Source organism: Artibeus jamaicensis, unplaced genomic scaffold (assembly GCF_021234435.1).
Source record: "Artibeus jamaicensis isolate MK-2021 breed Jamaican fruit bat unplaced genomic scaffold, CSHL_Jam_final contig_354, whole genome shotgun sequence".
NCBI lineage: Eukaryota > Metazoa > Chordata > Mammalia > Chiroptera > Phyllostomidae > Artibeus > Artibeus jamaicensis.
Window position 1 is genome coordinate 1,583,553 of NW_026521803.1, and position 22,699 is coordinate 1,606,251.

General features: G+C 42.8%; 1 protein-coding gene across 1 annotated transcript in view; it reads left to right on the forward strand.

The window, feature by feature from the left end:
- The window catches only part of L3MBTL4 (L3MBTL histone methyl-lysine binding protein 4), a 435,810-nt gene that overhangs the window by 387,873 nt on the left and 25,238 nt on the right, over window positions 1-22,699 (forward strand). The window contains exon 18 of the mRNA XM_053664334.1: window positions 8,946-9,026. Within this exon, the coding sequence (XP_053520309.1) occupies window positions 8,946-9,026 (81 nt within the window). The remainder of the gene's footprint in view (window positions 1-8,945; window positions 9,027-22,699) is intronic.

Consider the following 22,699-nt stretch of genomic DNA (forward strand, 5'->3'; position numbering starts at 1 on the left):
CCTAAGACCCTCCCCCTTACAACTTACAACTTAACAGAGGCCCCAAACAAAGAAATAGAGCCAAAATGAAAGAACAGAGCAAAACTTCAGAAATAGAGCTAAGCAACAAGGAGATAGCCAACCTATCTAATAGAGAATTTAAAGCCCTGGTAATCAAAATGCTCACAGAACTGACTGAGCTTGGTTGGAAATTGAAAGAACAAATGAGAGATACCCAAAATGAAATAAAGCAAAACATTCAGGGAACCAACAGTGACAGGAAGGAAACCAGGATTCAGATCAACAGTTTGGAACAAAAGGAAGAAATAAATATCCAACTGGTACAGAATGAAGAAACAAGAATTCAAGAAAATAAAGAGAGGCTTAGGAACCTCAAACAACTTGAAACATTCCAATATCTGAATTGTAGGGTGCCAGAAGGAGAAGAACAACAGCAAGAAATCTTGAAAACTTATTAGAAAGAAATAATGAAGGAAAACTTCCCCAATCTGGCAAAGGAAATAGACTTCCAGGAAGTCCAGGAAACCCAGAGAGTTCCAAAAAGTTGGACCCAAAGAGGAACACACCAAGGCACGTCATCATTAAGTTACTCAAGATAAGACAAAGAGAAAATCCTAAAAGCAGCAAGAGAAAAGGAGACATTTACCTACAAAGAGTGTTCATAAGGCGATCAGCTAATTTCTCAAAAGAAAACTCACAGGCAAGAAAAGGCTGGAAAGAAGTATTTGAAGTCATGAAAGGCTACATCCAAGAATACTCTATCCAGCAAAGCTACCATTTAGAATGGAAGGGCAGATAAAGTGCTTCCCAGATAAGGTCAAGTTAAAGGAGTTCAGCATCACCAAACCCTTATTATATGAAATGTTAAAGGGATTTGTCTAAGAAAACGAAGATCGAAAATATGAACAGTAAAATGACAACAAATTCACAATTATCAACAAATGAACCTAAAAAAGAAAAACAATGAAAACAAAAACTAAGCAAACAACTAGAACAGGAACAGAATAGAAAAATGGAGATCACATGGAGGGTTTTCAGTGGGGAGGGGGAGAGGAAGAATGGGGGGAGGTACAGGGAAGAAGAAGCATGATTGGTGGGCATAAAATAGATGGGGAGAGATCTAAAACGGTATAGGAAACAGGACTCACAGAACTTACATGTACAACCCATGGACATGAATCAAGAGCAGGGAAGCTGGAGGGTTTGAGGGTACAGGGTGGAGGGAGCATAAAGGGGGAAAATGGGAAAACTGTAATAGCAATAATCAATAAAATATACTTTAAAAGAGAAGACATAGGGCTTATACAGGAGGAGAACTTGTCCTTTAGTGAGGTCTTAGAGTAGAAACAATTATTACAGACACAAGGTAACATGGGGTGAATACTGCTTTTACAGGTTTAGACTAAGAATTCTGGAAGAGGGCAAAATCAAAGAAATTTGATTTTGTGAGAATCAAAGACATTTTCTGTGAGAACCAAAGAAATTTTCAGGAGCAAATAGAATTTGGACTGGGTTCTAGACAGTGGATAAAATGTCAACAAATATAAATGAGAGAAAAGAGACCTGGAGGGAGAGAGAAAGTCACAGTGAGGTAGTTGATGGGGCCTCGAGAGTCAAGGGTTCTGAACACCATGATAAGGAATGTCTGCTTATCCTGGACTCAGTGTGAGAGTTTGGGAACAATGTCAGTGCAGCACATTGTTTGTTTGCTGCTGTTCTGATTCGGGGGAGAGTGACATTATTAGATTCATGCCACAGCAAAGTGCTGAAAGCAGGCTGGAGGAAATTTAGAAATAGAAGAGCTGAAAGGCAGAGGCCAGTAGGATGCTGACAGTGAGGACAGAAGGAGGACAGGGGCTGGCAGTGGGGCTTTCCCCTGAGCCCTGTGCTCCTGGAACAGAGTGAAGGTTAAGAGCTCGCCCACACTTCACGTCCTGGGAAACTGCTTCCTGCAAAGCACCACCCTTTGCCATGTGCGGAGGCACACCCGGCACACCGGGTGCAAAGTCAGCACTCGGCAGCCAGGGCACCTCATTGCTCACTTCTGACGAGGCCAGACCCAGACCCTCCCAATTCCCAGGCTCACCTGGAAACCAGAGGCTTGTGAACCAACCTTTGGTGAAGTTTCACTTTGTCCCCCAGGCCTCTTGACTGTGGCTCGCCCTCAGCCTGAGCCGGCAGACAGCCCCAGGGGCTCTCCAGGAAAAAAAGCTGAGCTGCTAACAGACCTTGTGGCCCTTCCATCCCACCTCTCCACACTCTGTTCTTTCTAGCCGTGTGTACTCCTCTCCATAAAAGGAAAGCCCTTTTCTTCTAGCCTTCGAGAGCTTGCTGAAATTGTGGTCAGAGCTTTACCCCATTGCTATACTCATCTCCCGCCTTAATAAATAATCTTTTCAAATAAAGTCTCTTTTTGGCTTTTGACAGTACAAATCATTTTGGACGCAGCATCAACCCCACCTGGCCACCGAGTGGACAGGAGGGGTCAGGGCGGAGGACTGAGCAGGGCAGAGATTCGGGGCCAGGGCAGCCAGTGAGAAACACAGCTGTGTCTTTCTTTCGCTGTTTCATTTCTGTGGTTTTAGTTTAGTTTCATTTTATGGGAAGGGATACTTTGCTCTATTTTAATTTATGAAGGAATACATTAACTGAGAGGAAAAAATCTTTGTGGTTCTTGTATTTCTAAAATATATCTCAGCTAGGTTAGTTTTCTGCCCCATCTTCTAAATCCTCTAATACCAAACATTTAAAGGAGTCTAAATCAGGAGGGAAAATAAAATATTCTGAGTTGTTTATGATATTGGTGATTTTAGCTTTACTTCCTTTTTCCATTTAAAAGATCCATGAATTTAGTATCTAAAATAATATCTAAGTCCTACTCTTTATAAGATATTCTTGCTACCCATGGTCTCCACCCCTCAACACTCTTGTGTTCCGAGCACACTTTCTGAAGTCTTCCAGATTGGTAGTTGTTAGTCTTGAAATGCTCAGCTCTTAGCATCTTCAGTGTGCTTCATAATCTGCACTTCTGTTAATCCACAGCTAATGGACATAGTCATGCTCAGCCCTTTCCCACAGAAAATCTTCCCCCGGCCTCCATTTTCAGGATCATGAAACAGAGAGCAGGTGCCTGGGGCCCAGACCCCGGCATGTGCCTAAGAAGGCTGCACTGGTGGCTTTGCCCAACAGCTTTCCTGGGTTTCCCGTGGTGTCTCAGCCCAGATATGTTTGATCCACAAGGGATTCCATTAAAGGGAATTCAAAATGACTGAAGCAGCGTCGTTTGGAAAAACAGCATCAGCGGATGCTGTTCCCATCCCTTCCCATCCTCTGCGCAACCACAGCCTTCGCCTCTGCTTTCGTTTTGCCGCACTTGTTACAGCATCGAAATCTGTCTTTCGAGTTTTCCCTCAGCTCTCTCCACCCAGTTCTGTGTCTGTAGACACGTGAGGGTGTGCCCTAAATGCCATAGGGCAGATGATTATTCAAATGCCAGTGAAAGTCAAAAAAACAAAGCTAGATGTACATGCAGATTATTATATAAGAGTATTACTTCCTTTACCCTTACCTTGGCTGAACTCTAAGTTTCTATTTTTCTTATTTTCATAAATAGGAAAGCCATCCTGTAAATAACTCTTCAAAAATAGCCTCTCTGTAATATGCTGAATATTTTAAAAACCAAGTCTCAGGTTTGGCCCTCAGCATTGAGTCCACATGGCAGTAAGGCTGGAGCCTGGGGGAACACACAGTGGGGAGATGTTGGAGTTAATCGAACCCCGGGGGCCTGCTGCTGTTTTGTATGAGAAACAGCATCTTTCTCATCTTTAGTCAGCATCTTGACTGCATCTGTACCGCGCACGTCCCTGTGCGGCGTGGTCACCCCACGGAAAGCACAGATGGCGACTGTCAGCTCCGCGCCTCAGATCCGTAGCCTCCTGGATGCAGCCACTTCTCTAGTTGGTATTCTCCTCGTAGATATTTTCCTACCATGTTGAAAATAAGCCTTAAATGTATTTTTGAAAAACCACGTATTTCAATGCAGCCTCTTCTAATAATGTCTCACTAAATCAGGATGATGAAAGGGAGGCTTATCTCAGCTTAGCGGGAAAAACCTGAGTTTGTGGACTGTTTGTAAAGGCGTATAAAGGTGTGACATCTAAATGTACAATAAGATCATGATTTTATACATGGAAGAAAGAGAAAACGGACTATTTCAAGTCAATTCCCGAGAGCAGAACTGGGGCTAATGGGTAGAAGTATAAGGACATATTTTACTTCAACCTGAGGGAATCCCAGCTAACAACGTACATAACTAGGTTTTGGCAGAGCAATTTACCTTGTGGGGGTGATGCTGTCACTAGAGGTGGCCCGCTGGAAATCAGCTCCTGCATCAAGAGAAACTCCAGGCCCCTTTCTAAGAGGCCCCTGCAGCGGAGTTGGTGCCCACACCAAGCCTGAGTCCACGCCACCTGGCATCAAATCCTGCTCCTCCTACCCATTAACTTAGTAACCTTGGGCAAATTACTTACCACCTTTCTGCCTCAGTGTCCTTCCCTGTAATAGGGTTGATCATTTTAAGGAATTGGTATTTAGGAGACTTTTAAACTTAGAACAGTAAGGGACAGGTACATGGTAAGCGCCATGTAACTGTTAAATATAAGTAAGGAAAATGTTTTCTAAGGCGTCTAAGATACTCTCAAGTGTCTCCTTTGTGCTAAGCAGTAAACCAGCTGGACACAGACTCAAACTCCATGCAGCTCATAGCTTGTACTGGAGAAAGAGAGACAGGTGGCCAGGCCACAGCCTGGAGAGGGCTTCCATGACAAGGGGAGCTTGGGCAGGGGGCTCACATCGGTACCTAGAACTCGGGGGAAGATACGTTGTGGACCAGGGAGGGAAGGAGACGGTGGGAGATGTTCCTGGAAGAGGAAGACACGTGAACCTGGAGAGCTGGGGCCTGATGATTCCCAGCCTCCTCAGCTGCTGCAGGCACTTACAGGCTCTGCTAATTCAGGTCCATGTTTTTTACAGCTGCTGAATCATTCACTCATTCATTCATTCATTCATTCACTTAACTTTACTAACAGGTAAAATCTAGAACTTCTTATTGCAAAAAGGTATTTTTAAATAACCAAATAACAATTTTATTTAGTTAGAAACATGTGTAAGTGTTTCAAGTTGTTGCAAATTCTGATCTTGTGCTATCTGAATAAAACTGTTGGGGGAAAACAGTATTTATTCACATAGTATCCTTGTGGAAAATAATGGATATAATTACAATTCCACTTTTTAATTATTTTTACTGCAGAGCTTAAAATAACCAAAAGAATTATGTGACTATTATTATAATGTATAATTTTCTAAAAGTTTTGTTTGAAGGACATCTTGGTAGAATCATTTTCTTTGGTGAGCTACAAATGGTGAAGCTCATTTGGTATAAATTAACAGCTCTGATTATGCCTAATCTTAAATTAAAAAAAAACAAACACAAATATCAACATGTTCTAAAAGGACTTATCCAGGATAGCCTGTCATTAAACTAGGGGGGAAAATATGAAAAAAAAAAGAGTTTGGAAATAAAGAGTGAAATATCAACAGCTGACTCCCTACCTGTAACAGTGAGTACATTTCCTATCAAATTCAGTGGAATGTCCTAAACTCTTGTTGAGTTCAGTTCACAGAGACTTGCCCGGGGCTCTGTGAAGTCTGAACATGGGGTGCTCCAGAGCCCATTTCCCCTGGGCTGAAGTTGCCCCAAGATTTACCTAGGACATTCATCCCATTCGGAAAGACAAGGATATTTCTTTAGAAAGCATTGCTTGGAGACCTAGAAGTCTCTAGTAAAGGTTTATATGGAGATAAGGCAGTATGTGAAACAGAACAGTGTCATGGGGTCTTCCTTACACATCACAGATGCCCTAAAACAACTTTGATGTGAAGTGCAATAAAGAGAACAAAGTTTTAAGGCCACCAGAACCCCTTTCTCAGGACTTTCAGATACAACAGACTACCTAAAAATGTCCATCTGCTCTGTTTCACAGTGCATCCACCCATACCCTCCCCCACCAGTGACCTTTCTAGAACCTAAATGAGAAAGAGTTCTCCTTGTGTAAAATTCTATCATGACTTCCCAGGAGCTTCAGGAAAATGCTCACAGTGCTTAACGTGGCTTAGGGAGGCATGTGGTGTGCACACACCTTGCTCTCCGGCCTCATGTCTCACATCTTCCCTTATATCAGAGTGTGCTTTCATCATGTCAGCTTACAGTGGCTCCTCAGATACACCAGGCAGTTCCACATCTCCTTAGTGGAGCACGTGTTGTTCCTCTGCCAGGTGGGCCCGAGTTGGCCTGCGGACCCAGCTTGAGCAATTCCTCCCATGACCTACCATCATTCCCTCTTTGTCCCATCTGTGAACTCAGTACTTGACTCTATCATTGCATTTCTATCATTGTCTCAACTAATTCTTTTCACCTCTGCCTTGCCAGTTGGACCATTAATTTCTAGGATGAAAAATTAGTCTTGTTTATTTTTGTCTTCTGAGTAGCTGGCATAGCTTTGGATGAATGCATGCAGTGTTGATAAAAGTCTAGATTCCAGGGGCCACTGTATAAGAGGGAGGAAAAGGAATAGAAATCTGAGAAAAAGCCCCGCCAATTCCATGGGGAAAAACTAACCGAGGGTGCCCACCTTCTCATCCTTCAGGGTGGCCAGTTCCACCCCAGGCTGAAACAGCCAGTGGTGAATTTTTCAGATGAAATAATATTTTGCAGCTAAGCAGGACTCCAGTTCAGAAGTAGTTCCCAACAATTTTAATGTGACTGAAGTTGACATACTAAAATTCCATTATAGAAATTTTAAAGGTGAGTTAGCTAAGAAAAGGGCATTTTTGTAATTCCTTGCTATTTTAAATTTGGTAAAACTATTTTTGACACTGATGCCTGTGAATTTTTCTTTGTTTTACCTCTGTGATCTTCCTCTTTTCCTACTCTAGTTATGGTAGGATAAGCATGAAACTAAGTATACAGGTAAAAAGAATGGGCAGCTCTGGTGTAGACAAAAGATACAAGTATCAAGTGACCAATAGTGTGTGACTTGTGGAGAGTCATTTAAAGTCAGCCAACAGAACTTTTAAGTATCTATTAACCAAAAAGCCCTACACGTCTTGGGGGCCAAATGAGAAGTGGGCTCTTCCCTAAAGACAGTTACTGTCCATCTACTCATTTAACATGAATGTGTTAAACTTTTACTGTGTGCAAAGCACTGGACAAAGCACCAGGGTGCAGTGATTGGGAACAGAGGCAGAGATACACTTAAGTAAAGCGTGTGAGAATGAAAAGGGTATGTCATCAGAGAAAATGAAAATAACGTCCAGGGTTGAGAGGAACCTAAGTTATATTCGGGAGTCGGAAAGAGCCTGCCTGTGGAAGTACCTTTGCATCTGATCCCCTGAGAGTCAGCCAAGCGAAGAGAAGGGCCGAGAGCATTCCAAGAGGAAAGAACAGCAAGGCATATTCAGGGGACAGAAAGAAGGATTTTTGTGGCTGGAACATGAGATGGGCAGACAGAGGTGAGATGAGGTCAGAGAAGTGGGGACATATATAAGTAAATTGTGGAGAAAGAAAATACTATTCATCCCAGGTACTGTGTATTTTATACATGTATTTCATTTGAACTTCATAATCACTCTTTATTGCTGCTGTCTCACCAGTAGACACTACAACAGAAAGGTAGTCCATCTGCATTCATTGCGAAAGCAAGGGAAGCATCCTAAAGACTAACAGGAATTCTCAAGGTATCTACTGGATTTTCAGGACTCGGCTCTTTAGGTTGAGCTGATGACTATCTTTGCTATTAGAGAAAAAGACAGTTTATAGAGAAGGAAGTGTGGGCTTCAGAAAGGTTAAGTAACATGCCCAAGGTCACACAGCTTGGTTCTGGAATAGCTGGAATTGGAAACCAGGTCTCTCTCACTCTGAAAACTGTGCCTGCTCTTTCCACAACAATGTGCTTCAGGCAAAATAAAATAATTGCTATCTTAAAAGTATTCATTGTTGTGAAAAAAGCAGGAAGGGGTATTTAATGTGAGTAAAGAAAAATTGGATAGTGTTACAAGTGCTTCATTAAAGCGAATCGATCTGGGGCAGGGCACATGGTCTATTAGTTCCTTCTACCTCCAAAAACCTGTGGTTCCGTGAAAGGTCTCTGTCCCGCTAAAGGCAAGGGCTCCGGCTTATATTGTTCATAGTTCTACCTGAGCTCATTTTTATTTATTAAATGCAATAAATTGCGATCTATGCACATAAAATTAATAATGACAGGATGCAGGGAGCAGGACATGTTTATTTTCTTAATAGCAGCCCTTTTTGATAAGTAAACAGCTAATTTGGGGTTTGTGACTAAATTTCATTTGCTTGTAGTGAAGTTGCTCCGTTTTACTAAAGCTAAGAGTCATCCTTTCTATGAGACAGTTGCCCATATCCTGAAGCCTCTCATGTGAATGACTTGAATTACTAGCAACAAAACACTGCCTTCTCTGTGTACGATTGTTTTCTTCAGGTTTATTTCTTGTAAGGAGACATAGTTTTCTTTGAGTAAAAGATTCTCTGGAATATATAAACAGGCACTTAACCAAGAGCACAGTTACAAAGCAGCTGCCATTTTAAAAGATTTACTTTCTGTAGCTGGAATGGAAAATTGCTGGCACAGCAGTTGGCAGGACAAGGAACCTTTCTACCATAATGAACCCAGTTTCTACCCTGAGGGTCTCTTCCCAGCAACCCTCCCTCGAAGCACTGTCGAAATAATCTTCTTAAAATCCCTCTTTGATCCTCTTACTTCCCATTTTAAAAGCTTCTCCTGCCTTCCCACAGCTGAAGGGATAAAACGCAAAGCCCCCATGCTCACATTCAGAAGCTTTACCCTGGGCTTCCATTTATCTTTCAGGCGCTGTCTCTGATGGTGCCCATGTTAGAAACTGGCCTCAGCTCCGCCTGCCTGGATGGTTGTATTTCTCCCAGCTGGACTGTAAGAACTTTACTTGCCTGTCTCCTCATCCTACCACCGCTCACCCCTGTACCCACCTCCAGCAGCATCTGCCCGGCACTTTGCTTGCCCTGCAGTAGAAACTATCTAAATTGTTCACTGAGTCGTATTTATTGAGCTCCTAGTATGTGTTAGGCAGAGTGAAAAAAGACAAGGTGCTGCCCTCAGGGAACAACCAGTCTTATTGTTTGATAAGCCATGTGATTGTGGCTAGCCTACGTGATTTAAGCCTTTGCTTCACAAAGTATGTTTTTTAGGTGAATGTTATTAGCATCTTCTGAGAGCTCGTAATAGCTGTAGAATCTCAGTCCCCCACCATCCATTCTGCATTTACAAGATATTCCCATGGTCTGCATTGCACAGAAGAGTACAGAAGCTCTGCTTTAAGACTCACAGAGAAAGGAGAGGGGGGTCAAAATGGTGAAGTATGAAGATCCCGATATCATCTCCTCCCAGGGACACACAATACTACAACTACATATAGAACAACTATCACTGAGAATGACCTGAAGACTGGCAAAACAGATTTTCTACAACTAAGGATATAAAGAAAAAGCCACATTGAAATGGGGAGGAGTGGCAGAAATGTGGCCTAGTCAGAGTGCACACCCCAGGTGTGGTGTCTTACAGTCAGGAAGGATATCAGAACCCCAGAGGTCCTTCCTGAGAATCAAGGAAAGTGTCCAAGACTCACATCGGGCCCCCTCACCCAAGTGAGTTGTACCAGGTAGAGGAGCCACCACAACATTTGGCTGTGAAAACCAGCGGGGCTGCATCCAGAAGAGCTGAAGGGCTGTAGGAAAACTAGACTGTACTTGTAAAGGGCTCACACACCGGCTAACTTGCTCTAAGCCCCAGAGAAGAGGCAGCAGTGTGAAAAGCTCATGGATCATACATGAAGGAGATACAGGGACTAATTTCAGGGTGACCGCTGGAGATGCAGGTGTGTTTTCCAGGCATGGAAGTGCTATCAGGCCCCTTTTTCTTTTACTCCTCTTTCACCTAGTTGGCCTGATGCCAGCAGGTACCATAGCTGACACTCTCCATTAAACTTGCTAACACCATTTGCCCCACCTTGTGTTCCCCAGAGGTCCCACCCTACCCAGGACCCTTCTAAAGTGGCCCCTGCATCACCACACCTAGTGGGCTGCCTTGGCCAGGAGTGGTGCCTCTCCAAAGTGGCCCTCACTCTGGGACACCAACCCACCCATCAGCACACCCCAGTTGCAGCTGGGCCTCCAAGACAGTCAGCCTGGGAACCAAACCACTCATCAGCATACCCACAGCTATTGAAACTCTTCCACAATAGCAGGGAGCACTTAATCCACACAAGGGAAGCCCCCAGAGCACCTGGGTCAGGTGACCGGGGGATTGAGTCACAGTTCCGCAGAACACCATCTACATAAAATCACACTTTCAAAATGGGAGATATAGGTGCTTTACCTAATGCATAGAAGCAAATGCAGAGAGTCAGGCAAAATGATGAGACAAAGGAATATGTTCCAAAAGAAAAAAATAACACAAAACCCTAGAAAAAGAACTGAACAAACGGTAGATAAGCATTCTATGAAATAAAAAGTTAAATGTAATGGTCATAAAGATGCTCACCAAATTTGGGGAAAGAATAAGTGAAACCAGTTAGAACAACAGGGAGATAGAGAACATAAAAAAAGAACTGACCAGAACTGAAGAATACAATAACTGAAATGAAAAAAAAAAATTCAGTAGAGGGGTAGAGGGAATTGACATCAGCTCAAACAATGCAGAACGGAGCAGCAATGTGGAAGACATGGTAGTAAAACTGTTCATTTGGAGCATCAAACACACACACACAGAACTGTAAAAGAATAGTTTAAAGGACTTTGGGGATGATAACATGTTCACATTTGTATTATAGGAGTCCCAGAAAGAGAAAGAGAGAAAGGGACAGAAAATCTGTTTGAAGAAGCAATGGCTAAAACTCTCCTAAGCAGATGAAGGAAACAGACGCTGAAGTCAGGGTAGTACAGAGAGTCCCAGCACTGTGAGCCCAGACAGGCCCACACCAAGACATGTCAAGATCTACACATGTCAAAAGTTACAGATAAATGGAGAATCTTAAAATAAGTCAGAGAAAAACAGCTAGTCAGCAGAAACTTTACAGGACAGCAGGGACTGATGATATGCTCATGGTGATGAAAGGGATAAACCGACAGCAAGTAACAATCTACCTCGCCGGGCCGTCAGTCAGAAATGAAAGAAAGAAACAGCTCCCCAGGCGAGCAGAAGCTGGAGGAAATCATCACCACTACATGGACATTATACAAAATGTTAAAAGGACTTCTCTAAAGGGAAAAAAATGCTAAAACTATAAAAAACAATATATGAAAGAAAAAATTCAGATCATTTATAAAGCTAGTAGAAATGTTAAAAGACAGGAGCAGTAAAATTATCTATGGGGGGACCCCCAAAACACTGAAATTACCTCCTGGAGGGAAGACGCCTTGTAGTACAGGCTTCTCCTGCTAGGTGAGTGTCCAGGAACCCACCCGTATCAGTGTATCAGCTGGCATAGTGGTGAGAGGCTGCATTTGGCTGCAGTGAACTTTTTTGAAGACTCGGTACATTTGCCCATTTCATGATGAGTGATTTATGAGCACACCTGCCCACACAACACTGAGTGTTCAGCAGTTTCAACATAAACGGTAGGACCTCTGTGTCCCCTGCTCCTGTTCACCCGACTTCACCCCAAGTGACTTTTTTGTTTTTCTGGCTGAAAAAAGTCCTCAAAGGGAAACACTTTGCCGACATGGAAGAGGTAAAACAAAAAATTGCAGAAGCACTAACAGGCATCAAAATTGACTAGATCAAACACTGTTTTGAGCAGTGGAAAAGGTCTTGATAGGTGTATTACATCAAATGGAGAGTACTTTGAAGGTGACTGAAGTTTAAACATGTAAGAATAAATACAAATTTTTTAATAAATAAATTCCTGGTGTTTTTGGTACCACCTTGTAGATCCATAATAATCAGGGGGTATGCATGAACACACACAAAAGATGTAAAATATGATGTCAAAAACATATTAGTGGGTGGACAAAAATGAATTGCTTTTAGGGGAAAGGATTGAATGTGGGAGGTGGGGGTGGGTAGGGCAGGGGAGAGGGATGGGAAAATGGGGACAACTGTAATTGAACAATTTGAAAAATGAATTGCTTTAAACCTTCTCTCCTTTGATAGAACACTAAAAAATGAATTGCTTTTAGAATGCATTCGACTTAAGTTACCATCAACTTAAAATGGACTGTTGTGTCCATTTTATATGTGATGTCTAAGTTTTTATACATGAATTTCATGGTATCTACAAGCCAAAAGTCTATTAGAATAGATACACAAAATATAAAGAGAAAGGAATCCAAACATAACAGTAAAGAAAGTCATCATATTAGAAGGAAAAGAGCAAGAGAAGTAAGGAACAGAGAACTACAAAAATAACCAGAAAACAGTGAACAACATGCCAATAAGTACAGACCTATCAATAATTATTTTAAATGTAAATAGACTGTGCTGCAATCAAAAGAGAGGGTGGCTGAGTAAATAAAAAACAAGACATACGTATTCTGTCTACAAGAGGCTCACTTCAGATTTAAAGGCATGTATACACTGAAAGTGAAAGGATGAAAAAATAAGCAAATGGAAATGAAAAGAAAGCTGGGTTCGAAATATTTATGTCAGACAACATAGACCTAAAGCATAAACTGTTACAAAAGCAAAGAGTGGTATCCCATAGTGATACAGGGATCCATCCAACAAGAGTAGACAACACTTGTAAACATCTGTGCACCCAAGATAAGAGCACTTACATACATTAATCAAATATGAACAGACATACAGGGAGAGAATGGTAGTAACACGGCAATAGGAGGGGATCTTAACATTAATGGATAGATTATCCAGACAGATAAAGACAAGGAAACATTGGTGTTAAATGTCACATTAGATCAGATGAACTTAATAGATGGAAACAGAACATTTCATCCAAAAACAGCATAATATGCATTCTTTTCCAGTGCGCAGGGAACATTCTCCAGGATACATCACATTTTAGGTCACAACACAAGTCTCAACAAATTTAAGAAGATTGAAATCATAACAAGCACCTTTTCCAACCACAATAATATAAAACTGAAATCAATTACAAGAGGAAAACTGAACAGAAAACGCACACAGACATGCAGAAGATAAACAATGTGCTACTGGAAAACAATGGGACGAAGAGGAAATCAAAACATAGCTGTGACAAACGAAAATGGAAACACAACTTTCCAAATGAAACATAGCAAAAGCGGGTCTAAGGGGGAAGTTTGTAACAAATCTCAAGGAATAAGAAAAATCTTAAGCTGTCTAAACTTTTATGTAAAGAAACTAGAAAATGCTGGCTGGTGTAGCTCAGCGGATTGAACACGGACCTGTAAACTGAAGGATCACAGTTTGATTCCCAGTCCGGGCACATGCCTGGGTTACAGGCCAGTCCCAGCAGGGGATGCACGAGAGGCAACCATACATTGATATTTCTCTCCTTCTCTCCTTCCCTTCCCCTCTAAAGATAAATAAATTTAAAAAATCTTTAAAAAAAGAAGCTAGAAAATGAACAGCAAGCAAAACCCAAAATTAGCAAAAAGAAGGAAATTATAAATATCAGAGGAGAAGTAAATGAAATAAAGACTAAAAAATAGAAAAAGTTAATGAACCTAAGAGCTGGTTCTATGAAAAGGTAAACAAATTAATAAACCCATTAGCCAGAGTCATCAAGAAAAAAAAGAGAGGGGGCCCAAATAAATCAGAAATGAGAAGTTACAGCCAACACCACAGAAATACAAAGGGTCATAAGAGAATATTACAAACAATTATAGGCCAACAAATTGGACAGCCTCTCTGGTAAGTGACTTGAATTGTCAGGTCTCTGATTATACTCATCTTTATTATCCTATTTCCAAAAATCCCTAGGAAAAGCAATTACACAGTCTCCTTCAGGGATTCATTCAAGACAGCCCCCTGAAGAGGAAGATTATGTCTTGTGAAATGCCCTGTCCTGCTCAGTACTTGCACACGGCCTTGCCCACACTGGGTAAATAGAATTTAATATTTAACAACTGGGTGGTGCAGAAGAGGCACTCAATAAATAGAGGAGAAATGAAGATGCACTTTTTCAGGTCCAGCACAATCACTGAAGCTTCAGGGGAAGATGTAAAATATCTGGTGCCTCCTGTCCCTGTAAAGTCTTCTGTCCTGGATTTTTGAAGCCCCTACTGAAGCCATCCCTTAGCCTTCTCTACTCTGGACTAAATCTCTCTTCTTTTAGTCTGTTTCCTTAGGTTTTTAACTCTGAAATGTCAAGTTTTGTCTGTACTATTAATTTTTTTCTGGCCCTGCCTGGCCCCTAAAGGCCGTGGGGTTCGACATGCTAGGAGCTGCCTCATGAGTGTGCTCCATTACAGTCACCATCAGGGTCTCCTGAGAGAAGCAGTCCCAGTGGGAGGAGAGAAGGGAACGTGCCTGTCACGAGAACAGAGAGAAGACCCTAAGCTAGCAGCTTTCAGCCCTGCTGACAGGAGCTTGTAAAAGTACCAGTGTCCACTCCCCATCTGCAACCCCCAGAAATTCTGACTCAGTTGGTGTGGGCATCACCAGATTTTAAACTCTCTGCAGCTGATGTTCATCGACTTAAGAACCACTGATTGAGCCCATCTGCACTATTTGAAGAAGGAAAATATGCCAAAGGGGGGAAATGTGTGTGTGTATGTGAATATGTATATGTATGTATGGCAAAGGTAGGTTTACAGTTCATGTGGAAAATAATACAATAGGAAATAATAATACAATAATAAACTCTGTTTCCCATACTTATATCTGTAAACCCACTTTTGCCTACCCCCACACATGTGTATGTGCATGTTGCATACATACATACACACATTGACAGGATTTACACTGAAGCCTCATTTCTCTGGGCTTTGGCGATTCTGGACTTTATGATAGTTTTGTGCAATGGGCTAAATTTATCTTTCCCACCTATAGAAAAATGAGTACTATAAACAAGAGTGCTTTAAAATGTTTTATAGAAACTAGATTGTTTTCGTAAGAATTTAGATTTAAACACTGACTTGAGCTAAATATAATTTACATTCCCAATTACAGAACAAAAAATTTGGAAGGCAGCAGCAAGCACTGTGCATATATTATGCAGAGTTCCTCTAACAATTGTAGAATTGCTTTCATTACCTTGTTTATTATCACTTGTACTAAAATTCTATTTATACTTTAATCACTTTAGAATAATGTTTATCCCCATTGGAATTCAGCTGCTTATACACAGAATCATTCCTACAAGCACATCACTGGAAGACGACTTCCTTGAGTGGCACAGCCTTAGGCGCACCCTCCCCCCCCCCCCCGCAGACGCGCAGATCTGCTGAAGTGCTAAGCAGCGACGTTCAGCCATTTCCCACCGCATGGCACGTGTACACTACTTACTGAAATGCGGTGGCACACCCAACATTATAGTTTTGCCAATCTGACAAACAATTGCCATACTTTTAATTCATTCACGCTGGACAGCTGTTGTTTTGTTGGCTGTTGTCATTTTTTAATTTGACAGTCAAAGGAAAAGAGGTCAGTGCCCCTGACTACATAGTCAGGTATTGCATGATTTAAAAATCCTTGCGGCACACGGGGTGAAAGTCACTGCGCTACAGTGTTCTGGCGAGTGAGGCCTCTGCTGTTGCAGGCAGACTCAGATGGTCAGGGGTCTGACAGTCACCAGAGTAATTCAAGTAATGACTTTACGCAAGAAATTTCATTATTTCTAATAGCTTACAGTGGTTCAATATTTTAATGTAATTATGATTAATTATGTATTGTAATAGGCCTTGGCTAGGCTTTGAATCTGGGTCTAAGTAAAAAACAGCTAATGGAAATTTTTCTCTAGTTGTTTTTTTAAAACAAGGAATTAAGTCCTAAAGTGAAACTGAATGCAAATCTAATAGGCAATCTCTTGCCAGAGAAAATATTGGCATAATTACATTTAAATACCTACTTTATCAGTTTAATTGGCTATTTCCCCACCTTTCCACTTACCTCCTTTTAGAAATTTCTGTTGTGTTGTGTGAAATTTTACCAAAAGGCGGTCTGAGTGAGGGAGATGTTGAGAAACACATATCAAATAATGTTATTTATTATAATCACCATTAAAGGTAGAAAGGAAGAGGGAGTTGGACGTAATGCCCAGGACGAGGTTTGGGACTTCATTTATCGGTGTTGCCCATTCTGGTCCGATGCTACAGATGGACATAAATAGCAAGCATGAAAGTATAGCTTGCTTCTAGCTAGTGTGTCCACTGGCTGCTAAGCCATAATGTGGTGTTTCCGATTACATTTCCACACTCCTGGGGTTTGCCTGCAGTCAGGGCTTGAGTGAGGGAGGGCCACGGAGAAGTGTTAAAATTAATGTAAATTTTTTAAGGCTTAGCTTTCTTTCTTCTTTTGAGAAATAAGCCCATTTTAGAGTGTGCTCTCACTTTGCCCCCCCTGCATTCCACTGCTCAGTCCATAGCACCCTTTCAAGACCCCAGGGAAGAAAAGAAAGACTGAAAGAGGGGAGCAACACAAGGGCCAGTGAGAACCTTCCCCATCCTCAGCCTTTTAGAATCACTGAGGCGGCTCCTCTGCAAGGGCCCCCTTGAGGTGTGGGTACCTGGAGCTTGACAGCCAGACTTGTAGGCCTCAGCAAAGCACAAGATCTCAAAGGCATCATAAACAGTTCTAACCCACCCACTCACAGGAGGAAATACCTACTTGCTCATTCATTTGGGAGTTACCTTCTTTCTGGCTTGGAAGAGAAGGTAGGAAAAAAAGAGGGGGGATAATTCCTAACATTTGTATAGTGCTATCCCATACAAGTGATTTAACTCCTTAACAAACCTGTGTTTACTGACTCCATTTTCCAGTTGATAAACTGAGGTTCTGAAAAGTTCCACATCTAGGTGAAGTTTACATAGTGAATGCACAGAAGTCCAAACCTGGACCCAGGACCGCTGCCCGAGTCTGGGCCCTGGCCACACCCCTCTGCAAGTCACAGCAGCCATCTGCACACTCAGGCACTTCCCAGGACAGGACAGGCTCTCCTGCATAGAGCTTTTTGGTTTTACTTTTAGCAAAATTTAATGATGCCTAATTGGAAATCTTCCTTAAGGACACACATTAAAGTTTAGGCAAGGGGAAAAAACAGCTACCAGAGATAAGGCAGGGAGATGAAACCTCCCTTTAGGGTTATTAAATGTCACCTCATGTGATGACATTGCATGTGAACACTGACATGGACACCTCGCAGAGGTGAGAAAACAGCACCTGGTGAATGGAAAGGGCAGTGAGGGGGACGTCAGGTGCTCTGTGAATTGACAGATTTGACAAATCCTAGACAACTGGCATATCGGGAATAGTGGTATCTCACAAGACTGTTGTGGAGCTCAAATACCTTGGATGTAAACTGCACTTTAAAACCTATAGAAGCCTTGACAGGTAAAAGGTATCCTAGTTGGTATATCTTTGCTGGTCCATAGTCTGAGTGCAGGAGACTCTGGACCAGTAAAGGCGTGCCTCTCTTTCAGCCTCTCTCAGCACCTGATTTTATTCCCATTGACCCAGTTGCTTCACCTGTACCGTCTTTCTGGGTTGGTTGCTCTCTTTGATCAGTTCACTCCTAATTGCAGACCTAAACCAAGACCAGTATTGCACCCCTTGGTTCTGGGAGGGCCTGGCTGTGCACCCTCTCCTCCACCATGTCCCTCTGTGACCCTCCCCGTCCACCCCTCAGGCCCTAAGTACAAAATCTGTCCTCCCTCCCCAACCCTTTACTCCATAACCTGCTCCCTCTGTTCTGTGTCCTGGTCTCGTGTGCTGTGAACTCCGCCCCATAGATGTCACAGCTCAAGGCCTGACTGCTACCTCCTAGGCAGGTAAAGATCTGTCAGCATGTTCTCTTCCTAAACCTTCATCTCCAGACCACTTTCTGCCTATGTGCTGAAATATTCTTTATAACTTAAATACCTCTAAGTTCTTTAATGAAGGCAATATAATGCAGTGTTCAAGAGCACAGACCAGAGAGCCAGGCGGCCGAGCTGTGAATCCTAGCCACTTTATATCAGCTTTCTTAGGCAAATTCAATTCCGTCTCTCCTCCTCCCTCCCTCCCTCCACCCCCTTCTCATTTCCTTCACCTAAAATGCTCCAAATGGCGCCTGACACATAGTAAATACTACGGGAGTGCTGGGGCTCGTCGGGTGGGCTCAGCTGGGGAAGGCAGAGGGAGAAAAGACTGAACTTTAGTACCAAATGGGAAGGGAAGGAGCAGAGCATTTTACCCACTCGTCACTAATGCGTTCTTCACCTCCAGTGGCACCTTCCTCCAGGGCCGTGTCGGGTAAGCCTTAACTGAGATCCATCTTCCGGCTTCCCACTGATACCCCTCGTGTCGTCTCTTCCATGAAAGCCCTTGGCTCACTCCATTATGTGCTTCTGTCCCAGCCCTTTGTGTCTGCACTCGTTTGTCTTGCTGTCTCATTTGAACTTTTAGTAGGTAAGAGCTTTTTACTTAAATTTCAGAGCAGTTTATAAATAGACTGCTTAGTTTCAGCCAGCAGGTAAAAGCTTTCATTAAATTGTTCCTCCCTCCCAAAGTGCTGTTATCTGAAGCTCCTGGAAAGGAAAAATTGAGAGTGTTTTCCTAGTCATTAAGGAAGCAGTTTTTGAAGCCCAAGCAGCAGTTTTCTTTCTCCCTGCCTAGAATTGACCAGTGTGATTTTAACCGGTTATCTACACCTATAATTTTTTTCCTCTGAGAAAAACTCTTTTCAAGACACCTAGATGATTAGCTATGATTCAGGAAAGCCAAAGTCCAAGAATAATTCAAAAACAAGGTTCACACTCACTTTGAAAGCAAATTATTTTAGCATATCGAATGTTTTCTCACCGAAAGAGAAATAGGAACATAAGCAGCAATAGCTATCTTTGATAGAATAATGAATTAAGATGAGGGGTAGGAGGACTACCCAGAAGTGTCCCTTTTCTGCTCAAAATCTGAAATGAAATGGCCTTGAAATATTTTGAAAAGCATTTTTTCAAATATTCAGCTGTATCAAGAGTTTCTTGTATTGTTGCAGTTACATAATTATGTGTAACATTTTCTTTGGAGTTGTATTCATCTCTCATCATCTTCAATTTTGCATAACAGTGGGAACCAGTAAGAGAAAGCCATGGAAATGACCGAAGAGAAGCCATTTTTAAGCGGCATATAGTGGTGGCAACAGAAGAGCGGTGGTGGGGAGTGCTCTGAACCCGGGGGCAGTGACGTCACGCGTTCAGCAGGGCCGGTGCACTGCAGCAATGTGGCCACCCCTCTTCACATTCCCCTGCAGAGTGACACTAGTCTATCCTGATAACTCACATGGCCTTAAACCTATTTCAGGTGGTTTATTTTCAGGTTAGTAGAGAAGTTGACACAGTGCAGCCACACTGTGTGATTGGGAATATCCAGGAGGAGGTTATTGGCCCTAAGGGAGACTGGAAAATGAGGGCAGTCTCCTTCCTGAAAATGCACAGATTATGGGGAAATAGGCAGGGTCAGCTGTCCTCAGAAACTAGCTCTTTCTCATTTATTTCAGGCACATTTTCTGTTACTGCCATTGTACCTGTCACCCTGTTCAGTCCTGTTCTCAATGTTTTCTCCTTCAAGTGGTTTATTAGAAGCTCTGCAAAATGTTTCTAAATATTACCCATGACCACAAACAGGGCCTTGAGAATGTGGCGACAGCTTACCTGAGGCAGTCTTCTTCACACACTGCTTCATTACAATTCTCTTCTCATCTAACACGGTAACATTTCAGTCCCCTCCCACCCACACTAACGCAGAAACACGAACAGCTTGACTTTTACAGCTGATAGTTGGGATCAGGGGTTTGTTGTTGTTTGAAGTGGCAGTGTTACCACCGTGCTTCTCTCATTCATAAAGAGTGAGCCAGTTAGCTCGTGACTGAATAACCCTCACGCATTCAGTCCTTAAAACATAACCTCATTTCAGTGACCCCACTTCCACAACATCTTCAGGTGGAAAGTGAGCCTGTAGAGAAAAGTACTGATTCAAAATGCAGTTATTTTCAGGAGAGGTGTAAAGCAGGGTTTATACACCAATATCGTTTGCTTGAGAAAGAAGCTCACCACATCATCACAAGTAAGGAGTGCCCTTCATGTTGGAAATGAAGGCCTCAATTTACAGCTGAGTGTTTCCTTCTGATGTGAGAAACTTCAGGCTCCTGTAACAAGATCCCATCAATTTTTCATATCATTATCTGTGTGCAGAAGTAAAAGACCCTAGGAAATTGTCTTTCTGTAGGAGAAACAGCCTTCAGCCTGTCTCCTTGGTTGTCCCTTAAATGTTACTTGAATTTCTGACATGATAGGTTTGAAGTGGTCACTTACAAGTTAGCTGGAAATAATTATTTAGTAGTTATGTTTACTAATACTCATAAAAATATAATTCCCAAATTCTGCATCTTTTGCTATATGCACATAAATGGGAAGCCAGCGTCAGTTCTAGGATAAACCGTACTGCCCCTTGCACCACCACACTCCCGCCCCTCTACACAGGCCTGACCGCTTTGATCCAGTCTCCTGCACTCATTAAAAATGGAAATTGAACTGTCACTTTTGCAAGGTATCATGAATGTGCAAAATTAGCATCTAAATCAAATGTATACTGTAAATATGATAGGATCATAAACTTAATTTTTCTGAACTTTAATTTATTCCAGTTTTTAAAACTGCACAGAGCCTGTTTTTTAATTTGTATTTTCAAAAAGTACACTTACAATCTGTCTGCTGGGCATTTTCCATGATGTATGCAGCCAGGCACCCGAGCAGCCCGGTCGGTGGTCCCCATAGTTTCAGGCCTGCACCCGGAGTTCTAGTGGAAGGGTGTGGATTTCAGGCACCCAAGATCCTGCTTCAGTCTAATTCAATGTTTTTGGCTCCTTGCTAACATATATCTTCAAGAAACAACCTCTGGCTGTGTCTGCGGCTCAGAGGATCTGGAAAGTCAGCTCTGTGCTGTGCAGAGAGTCCACTGGCTACATGACAAGATAGACTGCGCAAGGCAGGCTATCAAGGGCTGTGTCGAAAAATAAAAATGTGAAAAGGGCCGGGTGGCAGAGAGGACCGAGGGGTGGAGGGGGCAGGTGACCTGTGTAGGAAGTGGGCTGCCCAGGCCTTGCTAATATGACAAGCTGATGTGTCCATCCCCCAGACTTCCGATTTTCAAAAGAAGGTTGAAACGAGAGCGTAATGCCTGATCTAATTCCTTCATTATCTCCTTGCTTAGTAATTTGTTTTTAATTTCTCCAGGTACTTGTCCCTGCCATTTAAAAGCTTGGAGTTTTTTTCTCCTTTCCATCTTTTTCAAACACATACACCCTGAGAACAATAAAAGCTCTCTTTTCTTTAATGCTATGAACTGGAAAAGGGCATATATATTATTTGTGCATATTAGAATCTGTGGTGTTTGCATTAGGAGAGAAAATAGATGACTGAGCAGAATAACTTCTGTGGGCCTAGACCCAGGTTCTGACAAGACTTTTGAATCATGTTAAGGAGTATGACGCCATTACATCGTACAAACCGACTAGCTCACAAGTCTGTTTTCTTGAATGTTGGTGTAATTTAGTATTTAACAAAAGAAAGGACCACAGCAAACAATGTGATAAACACCTAATGGGGAGGCTCAGTTTTAATTCATGAGAGGTAAGCTGGCTTCCACAAGGCCCTGCCTCTCCCTGAGTGGGACTCACAGGATTTTCAGGGCTGGGCTAGGCTGGAAGGGTCCCACTTTCAAATGGGAACAGCTCCTCCAGGACAGGTGGGGCGCACAAGCCTGTGAAAACTCACAGGACATGTAGATCAGTCTCTTGCACCTCGGAACGCCCACGATCAGGCTGACCTCTCTAATTCCGTGAACACAGCAGCACCTCCACAAGGAGAGCCCCTGGCGGTGCCTCAGAGCCAGGTCTGTGCTGAGCCCCGTGCCAGGAAGCAGGCAGCTTTCAGTGCCAGAGACCGGAAGGGATGAGCAGTAGCACTGTGTCCCGGGGCCCTGCTAGCCCATCTGGGCTGCACACAGGGTCCCTCTTCTTTCCAGAGCTTGAAGTGCTTCTTTGATCAGCTACATGGGTCCCAGGGAGTACCCCTGGAAGCAGGTTTATTTTGAGGTGTATCTGACAGTACTTCCAAAGACCTGTCTGGAGATACAGTGGTCTTAGATTGCAAAGTGGAGGCTTTCTTCTAAGGAAGAGGCAGCTCTGACTTTCCTGGAATGAGTAAGCCTCACACACCACCGACCCCCACGTGTCACTCTGCCACTAACCCTGTAGATAGAAATGGGAAAGCCGGGATGGAAAGGGCCCGCCCTTGAAGGATTGGAGGAAAGGGATGCCCTTCATTCCAGTGTGGTGGCCTGTGGGGTCAGCCTCCAGCCCTTCCCCTTGTGTCTCTGAGACCACTGCATTATGTACAAAAGAGGGCTGGTAGCACCGCCTCTCCCGAAGTGTGGAGTAGATACAAGAAACAGTGAGA